Source organism: Chaetodon trifascialis, chromosome 16 (genome assembly GCF_039877785.1).
Source record: "Chaetodon trifascialis isolate fChaTrf1 chromosome 16, fChaTrf1.hap1, whole genome shotgun sequence".
NCBI classification, from domain to species: domain Eukaryota; kingdom Metazoa; phylum Chordata; class Actinopteri; order Chaetodontiformes; family Chaetodontidae; genus Chaetodon; species Chaetodon trifascialis.
This window is the reverse complement of record NC_092071.1, coordinates 15511696-15529080: the sequence shown is the minus strand read 5'-3', so window position 1 is coordinate 15529080 and position 17385 is coordinate 15511696. Positions and strand designations below refer to the sequence as shown.

Below are 17385 nucleotides of genomic sequence, written 5' to 3'. Positions count from 1 at the left end.
TAGGTACTTGAACATACTTGAAAAAACAAACAGAATATTCAAAGTACTGTTTTTTATGTCTTGTAATGTGATATCTATCTATCATGTCTGTCTCCTTTAATGGAAGTTATCTTTTGAATATGATCAAAAAAGAGACATAATAAATTAGAGTCCCTGTTTTTCTCTGCAGGCGATTGTTTGCAGCTAGAGGACTTTACACTGCTGCATGTTTGTCATAAGACATGGGCAGAGAATTGGAAATCATTTCTTGAGAAAACTGTTAAGTCATGGGGGTATGTGGTGTCTCTTTGAAATGCTGCATGTCTAACAAGTGGTTGACTGAGTAGACCCCGCCTTCCTTTATCTCTCATAACCATCATCCAGTCCCCATATCAACCTCCTGGTTTAGTGATGGTTTGTTTTCCTGCTGCAGAATGGATACAGGATTATATAAACTGTTGTATCCATCAGATTTTGACTCTTTGAATGTTTTCTTGTGTGGAAAAAAACACGTTATTTGAGTGAAAACATTTCTTGACGTCTCTGGTTAGTCCTACGCCGTTTGTATGCACGTCATCTTTGCCGCAGTGGTGACCCCTGGTGGAGACAAGTGTCATTACAGCCCAGCCTGCAGTACAGCTTTATATTAGATGCTCATGTAAAGTCTGCGTGCAGTTAAGCTTCTTTTAAGAGCAGACAACAGATAAATAGCTCCACTTGATGTGTTTATTGATCTTTACTGAGGTTTGACTGGTCTGGGAATAAGGGGTGTGGTTATTGTACACATGCGGCAGCTTCGCTCATATTTGGGGTTTTTCTCGCCCTCCCCTTTCGGCAGTCACATGGGCGCTTCCTGCACTCTCGTGACACTTTTGAACAAATAACAGGGGAACGAGGCGTGCCATGGCTGCCGTGTTGTTATTGGGCAGCACATCTTTCACGGCATCAAACTCTCGGCACAGCTCTGCCCTGTCCACCGGCCAGCAGCGGCTACATCTCAACGTCCACTACGCATCTGACTCCGGACATCTTCTTCCAGGAACATCCCGCTGAGACTCGCAGAGACAGGCGTACTCAGGACAGAAACTAAGACTGAAGCAGGAAGTGGGCGAAACTGTCTCGAGGACGTTCAGCAGGGTGAGTTGGACTGTCGTCGGTGTTTTGGGGGGACACTACGGGTTCTGGCACCGTGCAGGAGCTCTTTAGCCCGTGTGCGTTGTGTTTTGACAGCTGGGCGAGCCGCCGGCGCGGTCACTTCCTGACAGAGACTCTCAGAACGTAAACAGACATTAATGCGAGACGCAGCAGCAGATGTGGCGTAGTATGTGTCCACGCTTTTACCCCTTTCGCCCCGCAAAAGACGTAAAGTTTGTCTGCCGCAGTTGCTCCACCCTCACGCTACGGATAGATGATGGAAACGGTGATTTATTTTAGTAACCGACTTGTTTCTAACGTATGGTCCACGGACCCAGAGATGGCCTTTTTACGTGGGTTCAGGCGGTCTGCATCCCTGTCAAATCAGTGCACCACTTACATATGAAAGTGTGTTAAGGGCTACTGTAGGAGGAGGGTGATAAGATGAGGAAAAAGACAGAATTTCTGAGATTAAAGTCGTACATTTGCTCACAAATTAACTACAAAAAACTTGCAAGAAACAAAAAAATCTCTTTTCGTCCTTTGCTGTATATTAAACCCGGACTCGCCATATTATCATAAGCATCTGGACACTGAAGAAATTGCCTGTAGATGTAACCAGTGATATCTTTGCATCTGTAGGTTATGTTTTAGGTCCTGATGCACAAACATCATGTGCACCTCACCTCATCATGTGATCACCTCATCCAAATCAGTAAACTGTTTTCTTCTGAATAGGCTCCATTCACAGCAGTGTCCCCTCAAAGTCCAGATGCTTATTATAATGTGGTGATTGTTGGCTAAAATCATAAGTTTTTCCTTATTGCTTAATCCGATAGCCAAGTAGAATTTGTTTGAGGCTGGAAGTTGGTCAGAGTTAGGGGGTCACTGTTAACAGAACCTCCAGTTCATAAACCTCACAGATAAACCTGAGTGTTATGCAGAGTTACATCAGGTTTCAGCTCACTATAAGTTTAGACTTTTATCACTGGATGGTTTTCATTATGCCAGATTTTAGGGGATGCTGCAGGTCCCTCAGCACCCCCAATTTCCACATCCGTGATTCGGTCCTCCACTGCAGGCAGAAAACACGACAGCGGTGGCATCTGTGGTGTGATGAGATTGATCCAGCCTCGTAAAATGAAGTGATGTTGTTCTTTTCTTGTGAATTTGTGAATTTAAGCTCAGAGAATTTATCTCCCAAATGTATGACTTTATAATCTCAGATATTTGTGATTTTGGGGGGGGGGGGGGGTATTTGCGATTTTTTTTTCTTGTAAATATAAAACTTAAATCTCAGAGAATATCCAAGTTTTTTCGCATAAAGTTGTGTTTTCTCAGAATATTACCCCCCTCCCCCAACTCTATTTATTTATTTGTTGTACAATGGTCATAATACGCCTTCATACTAACAGCATCCTACAGAACATGACTGTGAGGCTAAATACATTCAGCATCAATTTCAATAGAGGAACTAAACATTTGAAGGCAGAATGAGTGCATTTTTCCTAAAATGCATAGACTCACTCGTCCCTCTCATTCATCACTTATGACCCACAAGAAATGTGTGCTGGTGTCTGCATCTGCACAGACGCTGCACTCTGCCTGTTTTTTCTTATTTTGCTGTCTCGGGGATGTTCCTGGCTGTCAACCTTTGGAGAGTTGGTGTGCAGCCTCCAGCCAATGATAGTACGCAGTGTGTGAAGGCAGGACTACAAGCACAGGACCAGATATCAGATATAAGCAAGCACTCATCGTGTTCTGGGGGCGTCTGGATAGGGATAGGGATCACTGCGTGTAGTCAGTTCTCACTGAAAGTTTAACTTCCCTGTTATAACCACTGACAAGTCATCTCATCACGGTGGGGTTGAAAGCATGTCTCATCAGTTTTTATTGTACTCGAGACTTACGTTGCGCAACAATATTAAAAATAGCCGATCCACTGGGTGAAGTGTTTTTAAGGGCTTTTAGTCAGCCAGTGGTTAATGCCTGTACAGTATCACACTCACAGCACATTCAGAAATCTGTCAGATTGGGCTGCAACATCGATTATTTACTCAATCAATTCATCTGCTGATTATTTCCTGGATTAATCATCAATCGATTAATCATGTAAAATATCCACTGATGGTCTAAAACTCAAAACATATTCAATTAACTATCATATGAGACAACGCCAATTCTCACATCTGAGAGCCTGTGAGTTTCTGACATTTTAGTACGATTAAGCAATTAGCAAAAAAGATGCCGATTCATTTTCAGATCAGTTAATTGCCTCATTGTTTCAGCTCTGTTTTCAAAATAATGTGAAAATTGTACACAGGAAATCAGTCACTGGGTTTGATCCATATTATAATTAGGAGCTTATGTGTTCTCATGTCCCATCATGCTTTGTGGTGTAAAACTTCTGTCCTAGTTTGGGTTTCCCTATTATGTCATTCCTGTACATGATCTAATAACTGGCCATCAGCCTCAGTGATGAAAGCTGCCTTGTGCAGGAAGAATGGCAAAGGTGAATGCTGGCGTCTGAGAGAAAACCAAGGTCACCTGTGCGCAGAGGGCCACGCTCAGGCTGCTCAGCAGAGATGTGCGTCTGCTCTTTGCTGTGAGCTACATGTAAAAACAAACAAGCAGCTGTGAAGCAGCTGACTGCAAATACCGACCTGAGGTGCGAGCTTTCTTCAAGAAGAGTGAGTCGCAAAAACTTCACTCACAGCCCCTTCTCTATGAGGGGGCGCAAAGAAGAGAGGCGACCGAGTGGAGGAAAGTAAAAGAACAGGTCAAATGAATCATCCTAGCATCAGGTGATCGAGCGGCACCTGAGTGCTCAAGTGAACGGGTTGTTTATCTGATGCTGGCTGCATTCACAAGGCGATGCATCACAAGCTTCACATGTGCAGCTGTGCACATGATGATGTTCATTTTTAGGAAGCACTGGAAAGGGTAAAACTGTTACTGTGTACTTATGCACGATAAGGGTGCCTGCCTGTGTGTTTGTGGTTTGTTGCTACATTTGAAACAGAGAACAGCACATCAAGTAAACAAAAGCTGCATACATGATGAAATCTAACTGACACCATATTCTGCAGGACAAGTGAACGGTCTCACTTTGTTCCTTAAAAGAGGCGGGAATGCTTACAGGTGCAATATGTACGAATTTTAGTTTAAAATGTTCAAAAAGGGAAGTAAGATTATCAGCAGAATGTGAAGAAGTAGCAGTGACATTATGTCAAAAACATCCATGTGTTGTGCTGCAGAGATATCTACTGAAGTTAGCATGCTAACCAGCTAGCCCCAGCACGTCCTGTCTCATATTATCACTGTGTACCTCAACAGGTGATAATCCGATAGTACAGCCCCTCATAGTTGCCCTGTTCACTGGCAGGCTGCTGAGCCTGGTTACGTCGCCCGCACAGTAAATGCCAACAATCCCCCGGCGTGCTAAACTGTGCACGGCTAACTGTGCTAAATACCTAGGCTAAGCAGCGTTAAAAAGGAGAACTGTGCATAAGAGATGAATTAAGAGATTATTGCCCGTGGGTCTCTTTGAAACCTGTCCTCACTCACTTCTTTTTCACAGGCCAAGCAGACGGGCTCTTCACCAACCATGTCTACCGAACGCACCCCTCTGATCACCTCAGGGGTATGTGGTCTTACTGTGACCTCGGGCCCATGTGGTGCGGAGTCGGACGCCACCCCTGAGACCAGCTCTGGGACACCGAGTAAAGACCCCCGCAAACTGAACACTTTTTTTGGGGTGATGGTGCCGACCATCCTCTCCATGTTCAGCATTGTGCTCTTCCTGAGAAGCGGTGGGTGATGCTGCTACGGTTTGCAGACAGTGGGTGTTTGAATACATCGCTTACATTATAAATGACACTGATGCAATCTCTCTTGCAGGGTTTGTGGTTGGCCATGCCGGGCTGTTACAGGGTCTTTTAATGCTGATCGTAGCCTACACCATCATATCTCTTACAATACTCTCCATCTGTGCCATTTCCACCAATGGTGCCATACAAGGTGGCGGAGCCTACTGTATCCTTGGAGAACAAACGTGTTCAAAATGTTGTTTTTCTTGAGTTTCACTCTTTTCAGTTGAAACATCGGCCTTAACAAAATGTGACCAGACATGATAAGCCGGTCTCTGGGCCCAGAGTTCGGAGGAAGCATTGGTTTGATGTTCTTCCTGGCCAAAGTGTGTGCATGTGGAGAGTACGTCCTTGGGCTTGTGGAGGCGATACTTGATGTATTTGGTTCAGATCCTGGTAAGATTTATATTCTTTTATGTAATTTTCTAGCTACCTAACATCCAACTTTTGTTCCTACAACAGCATAAATGAATGTGCATTTTTTGGAGGGCTCTCAGTTTTCTGCCTGTTCTCCTCTGTCATAGAGTCCTCTCTGTCCGGGGGGGTGCATGTGCTCCCTCAGGGTTACTGGTACACAGTGCTCTACTCCTCAGTCGTCCTGCTGCTGTGTCTGCTTGTGTGTCTGGTGGGCGCTCACATCTACTCCCGCACCGCCTTCGTCATCCTGCTGGTGGTCACTGTATCCTTGCTGTCCATCTTCATCAGTTCTGTGGCGGTCAAGCCTCGAGATTTTGTCATCACCCACCAGAGATCCGGCAATCAGACCGTCCACTACAACGCCAGCTACACCGGCTTTAATGCCACCACTCTGAGAAACAACCTGGGCTGTGAGTGTTGGGGGGGGACACACCAGATTGATGTCAGTGAGGATGTGAAAGTGGGTTCACGAGCAAAGCTTTGTGACGCTTATAAATTTAGAAGCGTCTTTTAATGGCCCTGCTGTTGTTCCTCATTTTTCTCGTTGCAGCTGGTTACGCTTTGGACTACAGCACCAAATCTGTCATGTCTTTTGCCACCGTGTTCGCCGTCATGTTCACCAGCTGCACGGGGATCATGGCTGGAGCCAACATGTCAGGTTAAAGCTTGTTGTCTTACATGTATAATCACATTGCAGTGAAGGGTGTCAGTACATTGGCTGATATGCTGTATGTGTTACCACATTTTTGAGCAACTTGGCTTGATGTAATATCTAATAGTATAACTGTCACAGGGGCACACACACACAAACATGAAACTCACCCTGATGTTTGTTCTTATGCCACACGTCCCTGAAGGGGAGCTGAAGACACCGAGCATTTCCATCCCTAAAGGCACCATCGTAGCTGTCTTTTACACCTTCACAGTCTACGCCCTCCTCTTCATCTTGGTCAGCGCCACCTGTGAAAGGTCTGAAATGCTCCATTAATACTAAAAGAGAGATCAACAATAAGTTCAAGTCACGACACAAATGAGTAGTTGTTCTTTTTCTTTAGGACACTGTTGATTCAGGATTATGGGTTCCTCCAGAAAATAAACATCTGGCCTCCGTTCGTCACCATCGGGATATACTGCGCCTCTCTGTCGGCTGCAATGTGCACTATGATCGGCGCGTCCCGTATCCTCCACGCTCTTGCTCTGGATGACCTCTTTGGTGAGGCTTGAGGTTTTTACTCATCATATCGGGGCCTTCTTTGCATGTGTGTGAGTCATTTTCTGAAAGGCGCTTTTCTCCTCACAGGTTTGCCATTAGCTCCAGCTGCCATCACATCGAGCTCGGGGAATCCGTGGGTGGCAGTGCTGTACACCTGGGGTCTGGCACAGGTGAGCGCAGTCTCCGTGGCTTGCGGTTGTGTATTTTCAGAATTACAACATTTGTCGTAAACTATGGTCTGTGGTGTGTTTGTGTTTCAGTGTGTAGTGTTTGCAGGTGAGCTCAATGCTATAGCAAGTTTGGTGACTGTTTTCTACTTGCTTGCCTACGCTGCGGTTGACCTGGCCTGTTTGGCTCTTGAGTGGGCGTCGGCTCCAAATTTCAGGTAATAAAAGATCAATCGTTATTAAAGGAAAAATAAGAAATCGGTCATCTCTAGTGACGTGTCTCAGCAGTAGGCATTATGATCATATTTTCCAACGGACTTAAATTGAATCCAACAGTGAATCAAATGTTTCAGGAAAAAAAAAAAAATCAAATGAAGATGAGCACTTAAGGTTTTAGTGACAAAGCAGTTCGTAGAAAATGGTATATAAAGGAAGGTGTTTTAGTGATTACAGGCTCAAAGAGTGAGATGAGACTCCACATGATATAGTTTAACAACTCTATCAGCCTCACTTGTTATATTACTCTCATATATTTTATGGCACAGTAAAAGTGATTTTATCGCCTCTGCCCGCTTCTGTTTTTCATGCTCGCTGTGTGTTGAACAGGCCGACCTTCCAGCTCTTCTCCTGGCACACCTGCCTGCTGGGCCTGCTGAGCTGTTTAGTGATGATGTTCGTCATCAACCCCGTGTACTCGTCAGGCAGCATCGTGCTCCTGTTGCTGCTGCTGCTTTTCCTCCACTACAGATCGCCCACCAGCAGCTGGGGCTACATCAGCCAGGCTCTCATTTTCCATCAGGTATCTGGACTCCTGCACACACACGCACACAATCAGACACACACAGATTGGTTTGTTAGCAGCGCTGTCTTCCTTTTGGTTTAGGTGCGTAAATATCTGCTGATGCTGGATGTGAGGAAAGACCATGTGAAGTTCTGGAGGCCGCAGGTGTTGTTAATGGTGGCCAACCCTCGCTCTTCCTGCCAGCTCATCCTGTTTGTCAACCAGCTGAAGAAGGGAGGGCTGTTTGTGCTGGGCCACGTGCAGCTGGGAGATCTGGGTAATTCTCCGTGGATGGTCTGTGCTGGCCATCTGCAGCAAACAGTATTAAATTATTCTTATCTTTGAATCATTTTCCTTTGTGGTTTCATCCCCCCTCCCCATCTGAAGCTGAACTCTTTTACCTGAACTCCATCGTGGAAGGCTACCTGTAGGGCTTTCACTTTCCATCTGCTGCTTGTCTTGCATTATTGATACAAGAGTATGTTTTCTCTGCACTGCTGTGACATCAGAGCTGAGAGTTGAAAGTCAAATGTGGACTCCTTGATTGTTTTGCTAAATAAGTATTATCCTTTCCAAACTGTAAGAAAATATATAGTGTGACACACCCAAAGGGCACAGAAAGCAGCTGACATTCTGTTGTTTATTCACTTAACTCACAGTTTGCCTATCTGCCCCCTGGTGACCATTAGGACACATTACAATGGCTATAAACAATTTCTGTGGTGGAAAGTGTACAGTACATTTGGTCAAATACTGTACTTAAATATACATTTGAGGTACTTGTACTTTACTTGAGTGATTCCATTTTATGCTGCTTTATTCTTTTACTCCATTTCAAATATTGTACTGTTTACCTTTATACATGCATTAACATGTCTTTTCAGACTAAGATTAAAAAAACAAACAACCCAAAAAAAAAAAAAAAAACAATTGGGAAGCATCTTAAATTCATTATTCAAGGTTAACTTAGTGCTTCACAAACCTTTTGGCTTGGAACTGATTAGAAAGAGATCAAGTGTTCCAATTCTTCATAAAGAAAGTTTTTTTTTTCTTCTTTCTCACCCCACCAATCATCTCACAGTCACTCAGATTATTTTATGACCCCTTTGAGAAACCGCAATTAACTACATTAATATATGTATGTAAAGTAGTTAAAACTGGCTCCACATCAACCAGATACCACAGTGAAATGCTTCTTATGCATTGATGCATCAGTATCAACCATCTAATAGCGTAATACATAATAATATATCAGGTCTGGGGGACCTTTAAATGCAGAACAAGTACTTTTGCTTTAGAATACTACTTAAGTAAAAAAAAAAACCTGTCAAATGAAGGATTTTTTCTTGTAATGGAGTACTTCTTTCACCACTGTTTACTTACCTCTTTTCTGCAGCTCTGCTGACACGTATCCAGAATTGCATCTATGAACTGAAGCCCTGTATAACATTACCGTTTGTCTTATTCAAATTCAGACACCCTGCCCTCAGACCCGGTCCAGCAGCAGTACAACTTCTGGTTGAGCCTGGTTGATAAACTCGGGGTGAAGGCCTTTGTAGACCTGACGCTTTCTCTCTCCGTCAGACAGGGAACACAGCACCTGCTGCGCATCACAGGCCTTGGTGAGCTCTAATGTCTCTTATCCCAGCTCACATGCGCATACGCAGTACAGATTATGACGTTGCTTTATCTGCTCTCTGTGACTCATGTGCACTCTTTTCTGCTCCTCTCTACAAGGTGGCATGAAGCCCAACACACTGGTTTTGGGTTTCTATGACAGCTGCACTCCTGAGGACTTCTTCCTGCAAGATACTGCATTCTGTGACTCTTCAGTGGGACAAGGGACTAAGGGCGAGTTTAATTTCGGGGTGGACTTGCCTTCACTGCAGGCCCATTTCCCCCCGGTCCGACACGTCGAGAGCCCACGCTGGTTATCACCAGAGGAGTATGTAGGGATCGTTTCTGACGCCATTAAAATGAGCAAGAACGTGTGCCTTGCTCGCTATTTCTTCCAGTTAGAGGGAGAGGGTAAAGATAGCAAGGTCGACGGGTCGGAGCGGACTATAGATGTGTGGCCTCTCAATCTGTTCCAGCCAGGCAGCCGTGATTATGAGGATGTGTGCAGCCTCTTCTTGCTGCAGATGGCCTGTGTGCTCAACATGTCCAACAAGTGGCGCCATGCGAGAATGAGAATCTTCCTGAACGTTGAGACTGAGTCCAGTGACCAGGGCTGGGTGGTAAATGAGGAGACGTTCCGAGAGTTGCTGAGGAAGCTGAGGATCAGGGCGTCGATAAAGATCGTGCCGTGGGACTCTGTGGTGCAGCACCACATTCATCCGGACGAGGAGCCGACGCAAGCTCTGTCCAAGGGCTTCCTGTCCGCTGTGAACTGCATGTTGATGGAGCACAGCTCGCAGGCTGCTGTTCGCTTCCTGTATTTACCTCGACCTCCTGCTCATCACAGCCAGTCGCAGCAGTACTTGGCTCAGGTGGAAGCAGTGACCAATAGTTTAGGGCCAACGCTCCTGATCCACGGTGTCACCCCCGTCACCTACACTGATCTGTGAGCATGTGCACTCGTGAGTTTTGTTCCTATTATATCATTTGATAATCTACATGCAGCAATGCAAGTGTAAACTCCGGTTACATGTAAAATCAACACATAATGTCATGAAAAGAGGATGCTAAGGTATAGTATGTAGCAGCAGTTACTGTACTTTCACCTAATGCAGCTTTTTTTTGCCATTTTACTGAGGCTTAGAAAAGGACCACAGTCGAGTGCATTTTTAGAATCAGCCACTTTAGGTTTTTGTTTTCAGATAGGATATTTTCCTATTTTCATGTACTTGAACTGGCTTGAGCCAAGCAAAGGGAGAATACTAATATTTGCAGTTGTGATTTATGTTGATATAACCTCTTGTTTGCATTAGCTTTAGGTCTGTCTTTTGACATGAGAGAGAGATAAACAATGTGTCAAAGGTTCCTCAGAACAAAAACACAGTTTGTTTTGAGCATTACGGGTTGTCTAGGACATCGAATATGGAAATGTCCATATATAATTTCAGGGATAAAATGAATTTGTGGTATTTTGACTGCAGTAAGAACTTATTTTCCTGGTTCAGTTTCTAAATGGCGATGTGCGAAAGCATAATCATTGTTTTTTTGAGTTTTTACTGCCTGCTTTTTCCTACACGCTCACATTTCTGCTGGTTACTGGATCCAAATACTTATTGTTTCTGAGCTGATGTCGTGAGTTTTGTTTTCAATGCACATCTGCAAATGTTTTCTTTTGCTGTTAACTGTGTAGCTCTAGTCTTCCCAAAGGGATCGGTTTTGTAAGTTTGACCTCAGAATGGTGAGTAGCATTGCTGCTGTTGTGCGTGCTAACTTGAAAGAAATGTATTTGTTTTTTGTCCTTCATGATGCTGACTCTGAAAAGGGTTATGCTGATGGTTAAAGTGGAGGTCCATCCTCATCCAGTCTCAGTCAGAACCAGGTCTAACAGTGATTCAGCCAAGATTGAAAGCAGAGCAAGGTGTCACATTTTTTACAACAGTTAATGAAGCACTTTTACAGAACACAGAATAAAATGTTACTGCATTCTTCTCATGTTAACTTTACAGTGTTGCAACACTCACATGGAGTTTTGAACAAAACACAAGAAAGTAGTTCCTGAAAAAGCCATTTGCACGACTTGGCTTTGCCCTTTTGGCATGTTCCATGTAGAGTTGTGCTCATTTGTATGCATGTGTGTATGTATGATCAGTGAGAAAGCCTTAAAGGAGTGACACTTGTCTGGTCTGTAGATGTACACATTACACTGCTATTTGCCACAGGAGTAAATCTACGTCAAATGTACTGTGCATTGTTACCTTTGTAACTGTAATACTGTAAAATTTTAACAGAAAACATGTATTTAAAGATTGCTTTAATGCAATACAAACAGAGATCACGTCTGTGTTTCTTTCATGCAAATATTCATAGAAACAATAGAGGGGAGAGACTCGTATGCTCCCATGCAGATATGGTGACCCAACAGTACTTAAAAAACGAGGTCATAAGGCTGTTCAACATATTTGCTCCAAAGATAAAATAATTGAGAATAAATACACTTCACAGTATTTACTTGTAGTGTGTAACTTATGTGTTACAGCAGTCTTGCTATAATTTTACATACATTGCATGTATGTGAGAAGTGAACCTACGCTGATTCTATTATAATGCCTCCTTTTAGCTGCAAAACTCACAATCATGCCTTTTCATTGAATGAATTTCATCCTGTGTGCAGATGCAGGCCCACGACTACTCCTCCTTTTCACCGAGCTTCTCCTTTTCCCTGCCACTCGTCATTCATATTTGGTGACTTTTGAGAGGTTTTGTAGCTTTCTGATGAAGACTGATGACATACGAAGCCAGTCCGGTAGGAGTATAGTGAACGCCATGTCCTGCAGGATGACGGGGAAAGAGAAGGAGAGACAGTGAGGTACTGCAGCAGCTGACAGTTTGTAAGTGCTGATACGGTAGTTTGTCATGTCTCTGACCTGGAGCGCATGGGACAGACAGCCGCTGGTGTAGCTGGAGTGACCCACAGTGTTCAGGGCCTCCCGGACGAACCCTGAAGCACTCTTCACAAAGAAGTTGACTGTCATGTTGTTTGTCATGTTGGTGGAAACCAGGAAGGGGGCGACGCACTGGGGAGAGATGGACCGCGGTTTGACAGTTTGAACTTCCCTTTACATCACATGAAAAAATAAAACAAGAGCAGTCCAGTCCAGCAGGACCCACAGTGTATCTGATGCAGCTTCACATGCAGTGGATTAAAACAGGAAGATAACGTGAGTCAGTGAGAGCAGCAGGGGGCAAAGGTTTCGTTTATGAGCTGCATGTTTGTTCAACCAATAAAAACTCACTGTTCACAAAATTAGTCTTTGGCTGCATACACGACAGCTTCAAATGTAACTTGAATGCTTTCATCTTGCTTATTGTCTAACCATAAAAGCTTAAAAAAGGCCAAAATAAATAAATATATAAATAGGGCTGCATTTTGGTTGGGTTGATTTTGTACATTACATGTGATGTTGTGACACTGTGTATTATTGGATAAGATCTGGTAAAAACCTGTCCACCTCTCCCTGTAAACAATCCATGATCTGTCTCTGCATTCCTTTCTGTTTTTACCCTCATTAGCAACTTCATGGAAAATAACTTCCCACCTCCACAATGACATTTCCAGTGTCCCGAAATCCAGTTATACCTGTACTTAAAGTGGATCCCTCATCACCCTGTATTACTCAACCCTCAGTTTACGTGAATTAAGGGTAAGACAGTTTGTCTCTTGTAGGAATTAGATGACTTACTAATCCTGGGAATCAGTCTACAGTATGAATTGTAAAACTCTTTATGGCCCTTTGTCACTGAGGGGAGAAAGAACATCAAAGGACATTCAGTGGGGGACACTGGATAGAGGGGGAAGGTAAAGGTACAATTCACTGTACCTGAGGAGTTTATGGTATAGTACAAACCCTAAAGAAACGGATGAGTGAACTCCCCCAAATGGTCGTTGTCTTTGAAGGAAGGTTTATGATTACCAGGTGTGTGTGATAACCATCTGTCCTTTTGTTGAAAAGTATAAAAGCCAAGGCATTGTGGAGATCTGGAGAGAACACTCTGCATGAGTCTTCCCTCCATGCCGCATGTATTAAAGAGACCTGATTCATCACACCGAGTCTGTAATTCTTCAGAGAATTAGCAACTCTCAACAAGCAACACGGAGAATTTCCCTTACACTCTGTAAGTTAGAGCTGGATAATAAATGGCTTGGGCTAATAAATTGGCTGATATTAGCTAATCACTAATATACTGGTATGGGCATGAACATAGGCCACTAATTAATAGGAAATTGCAGTAGAAAAAAGCAAAAAAAAAAAAAGTCTATTTTAGGAACTATCTCCATTGTTTGGACAGCACTGACTGTAAAATGTCCCACTCAATGCAAATCTTTAGCTAAGTGAAGTTAAGCGATCCTCATCACAAATCAACTGTATCATCCAGAGAATGCAGTTTGGGTAAATCAGTTTTGGCAATCAAGTGTCAACGTTTTCTTTTCTAGAGACAAGCTGTTTTGTTTTGGTAACAGGATGAAATTTTCTTAACATTAAGATATATATTAAGAAAATTGAAGGCTAAAAAAAATACACAAAATTCACTTTATAAGACCATGCTTTCTGTAATATTTTAAATCTCCTCCACTTGAGTTCATGTGAATGAGCTTTGCAATGTTTGGACTTCAGTTAGGTGTCGCAAACTTTACCTGAACAATAATTCCATTTGACTTGTATTCAGCGTGCAGAAGCTGAGAGAAATATCTCACAAAAATCTGAAATAAACAAGAAAGTCAAAGTCACAAAGCAAGCAGACCAGCGGGTGTTGCTGTGAAGTTGTGCACCAATCAGCGTGTGTGTGAGTGTGATCTGGCCGGGATGCGTTTGAATGAATGTTTGCATGTAAATAAATGGATGAGGAAGTACCTTAGTGGCAGAATAAAGGGACAACAAAGGCTGGGGGTGGATGCCCACTTCAGAGGAGATATTAATGATCAGTCCTGTCCCTCTAGAAGGAGATGGAAGACAAAAATCAACAAATTCATCCTTTGTTCTCATTACTTCATACTCACCATTAGCTTCTGGATGTTTGTGACAATACCTTTCAAGCATGCCTGGAAGAACGAGTCTAGTCATCTGAGTGAAGAAGATATAAACCATAATTTTTCAATATGTAGCAATAGCTGTTAACAAAATCCAAACATGTGTTCAGATACAGCAGATAAGGTGATAAAACGTGCTCATAAAGGCATCATCTTACCTGTGGGACAGACAGCGTGTTACAGTTGATAAGATGAGTGATTTTCTGTCAGAATATACACACAAGGGAAATATGTGAGCTACAAATCAGAGATAACGTGACCTCTAACAGCCTGAGTCAGTAGGAACAAATCATCCAGTCTTCAGAAAATGACATTTGCATTGCAAAACTTACCTTTTCTGCATCAGGTATTTCCAGGAAATAGGCAAAATTATCGGAAGAGGTCATTCCTACATTGTTAACTGTGTGGGAAACAAAGACACAAACCAGAGCCATCGTTAGGAAGCATTTGTCTTACTTCAGGTCTTTGACGAATCTCCTCTTTTCCCCTTCAACTATTTGGGTCAGAGTCAGACACTGCTAATTTAGGTCTGCCAAGGTTCAGGAGGAATTTGCTTGCGTTCATTGTGCTCACAGTCATTTGGTTGAATTAGCCTACGTGTGTGCGTCAGCCTGGAATAGTGACATTTTTTGAAATAGAGAGCTGGATGCGACCATTCTGTCACCTGTGTGGCAAATATGAAGCTACAGCCTGGACACCATGAGATCAGCTGAGCGCAAGGGTGGAGATGTGGAAAAGGTTAGCCTGGCTCTGTTTGATGGTAACAGAATCCACCTGTGTGAGGGACTATTTCGTGGCCAGCTGTGACTTGCTGGAGTCCTGTCAACTGTGAGGTTGTCCTATTACCCAGAATTCCAATCTCCAGTCCCTGCAGTTCTTTGGCTATAACAGGGTAGATGCTGTGGCCGTCTGTGAAGTCCACTTGGATGGTGCGAGTCTTTCGTCCATAATGATCCTCTGCAGGACACAAGGAGTATTTTTAGGTCACTGCAAGTGCTCCAGAACTGCACACGGAAAGTCAATCGTGTCCTCTCTGATTGGGAAACAGCTGTAGAGAGTGTAATTTTTCATTTGACTCACCTATCTCTTTGGCAACCATTTGAAGTTTATCATTAGATCTGCTTACCAAAACAACATCCAGGCCTCTTCGTGCCAGCTTACACAGCGACATGCAGACAGACAAGTTGGTCAGCTTTCTTAACCCACAAGACTCAGCACTGATGAAAACACTCAATCTAAACAAGCTTTGCAAATATCACTCAACTGTCCAATGCGCAAAGCTTGAAATTTGGACCAAAAAGTGGAGAGAAATTGCTGATGAGGGAAGCTGGAGACTCACCTCACTGGCATAAGCTTTACCAATTCCAGATGTGGCACCAGTGACAACTGCAAAAAGGAGAAAACACAGACATGTCAGATGAATCTATTTCACATTCATTTACAATCACCTTCTTCTTCATCATTCTTAAATTCTAAATTGTGCTTTTCCCAAAAATGTTGCATGTAATTCTGTATTTTAAACAGTCTGCATGACTGAATCCTTGCCAGTCAAAACATTGAACCATAGTTTTTTCAACAGAAAGTGTCAGAAGTAAAAAAAAAGAAGAAAAAAAAAGAGAGAGCCATCACTAAGACCCATTCCTACTTAATGGGACCCATTAAGTAGGAATGTGGGCGGGTTACTGAATTCCTCATCAAACTGCTCTCAGATAGGAAGTCCGGTTTGTGCTGCCAGTGGAATGTTAAGAGAAAACCTTGTGTTGTTCATTAAGTCACAGTCTTACATAAGATCAGCATCATCCGTCTGTTCCTCTGACCTTTCACACACACACACACACACACACACACACACACACACACACACACACACACACACACACACACACACACACACACACGTTGTGCTTTTATCACTTGTGGGGACATTACATAGACTTATATTCATTTCCTGGAGCCTTACCCTAACCCTAACCCTAACCAAACCAAACCACTATCTGCCTATTCCTAACCCTAAACCCACCCTAACCGTACCTAACCCATAACACTATCCTCAGTCTTCACCCTAAAATTTAATGATTTACATTAAGGGGACCCAATAAAGTGATAAATACCAAGTGTCACACACACACACACACACACACACACACACACACACACACACACACACACACACACACACACACACACACACTAGTCAGTGAAAGCAACATTACCTATAATTTTATAGTAGCAAACACCTTAAGTCTGATACTGGTAATAATTCATTTTTCTATGAAAGGAACTTGTGAACGACAGAAAGGTCATTTTCTTTGATATTACCTGCCCATTTCCCGTATGTTCTTAAATCCACCTGCCAAAGCTTTGACAAAATATACTCTCTGAATCCACACCAACATCTCCAGGCCAACTTCAACAGGTGGAAAACAACAGTAAATCCCCCGACAACGGCCAGTATGTCAGTAAATGACATTTTGCTGCTGAGCTATGAACTGAACAGGACTCCTTTGTAGCACGATGAGCAAAGGTTTAAAGTGTGGTTCATCCTAATTTCATATTAGAGGAAATGAGAACTTCTTGTGTACTGTACTCCTCCCACACTACTCCACCCCTCACTGTGTGCTGCTGTCACGAGGGAGCTGGAACAACAGCTCTAAAGCTACACAATACACCTGAGCCTTAGAAACTCCCCGCAGACTGAACTGAGGGAACTATTCAAACCACCATTCAATGATACTACATCATTTTCTATCCAAACACCTCGCAGAAGAAGCCACCTCGGCGGCTTCCAGTGTTGTATCTGAATTTAGCATATTGAAGATCGTCAGGATCACCTTAGGACTTTGTTCCTTTGTGTATTCATTTGGTTTCCATGGCTTGAGGTTGCACAATCCTTAAACACTGAGGATTTGGTTGCTTAAATATTTGTTGATGATCATGTTTTTCTGGTTATAGGCCATTTCACAGTGAGAATAATAAAATTGTTTTTTTTAAAAAAACATCACATGCATGTGTGGATATTGCAAGAAAAATAAGAAAATTAAATGTTTAAGGCTGCTGACGGAAAAAGATCATCTGATTGGGGTATAGAGATGTCTTCAAACTGTTAAAATGTATTGTGTACA

The 17385-nt window shown here is 43.1% G+C and overlaps 2 protein-coding genes across 2 annotated transcripts; one reads left to right on the top strand and one right to left on the bottom strand.

Moving 5' to 3' along the window:
• The first annotated feature begins 755 nt into the window (after positions 1-755).
• slc12a9 (solute carrier family 12 member 9) lies at positions 756-11674 on the top strand. Its single transcript, XM_070982355.1, has 14 exons — positions 756-1116; positions 4694-4925; positions 5014-5148; positions 5241-5378; positions 5507-5809; positions 5950-6057; positions 6257-6368; positions 6455-6612; positions 6700-6782; positions 6873-6997; positions 7386-7578; positions 7663-7837; positions 9036-9182; positions 9298-11674. The coding sequence occupies exons 2-14, from the start codon at positions 4721-4723 to the stop codon at positions 10125-10127; spliced, it is 2712 nt and encodes a 903-aa protein (XP_070838456.1). The 5' UTR covers positions 756-1116; positions 4694-4720; the 3' UTR covers positions 10128-11674.
• Positions 11479-16793, bottom strand: hsd20b2 (hydroxysteroid (20-beta) dehydrogenase 2). The gene is made up of 11 exons (XM_070982357.1): positions 16583-16793; positions 15603-15649; positions 15344-15419; positions 15110-15220; positions 14596-14663; positions 14422-14466; positions 14263-14297; positions 14088-14169; positions 13871-13936; positions 12102-12251; positions 11479-12005 (listed from the first exon to the last, which is right to left on the bottom strand). The coding sequence occupies exons 1-11, from the start codon at positions 16731-16733 to the stop codon at positions 11907-11909; spliced, it is 930 nt and encodes a 309-aa protein (XP_070838458.1). The 5' UTR covers positions 16734-16793; the 3' UTR covers positions 11479-11906.
• Positions 16794-17385: the final 592 nt, after the last annotated feature.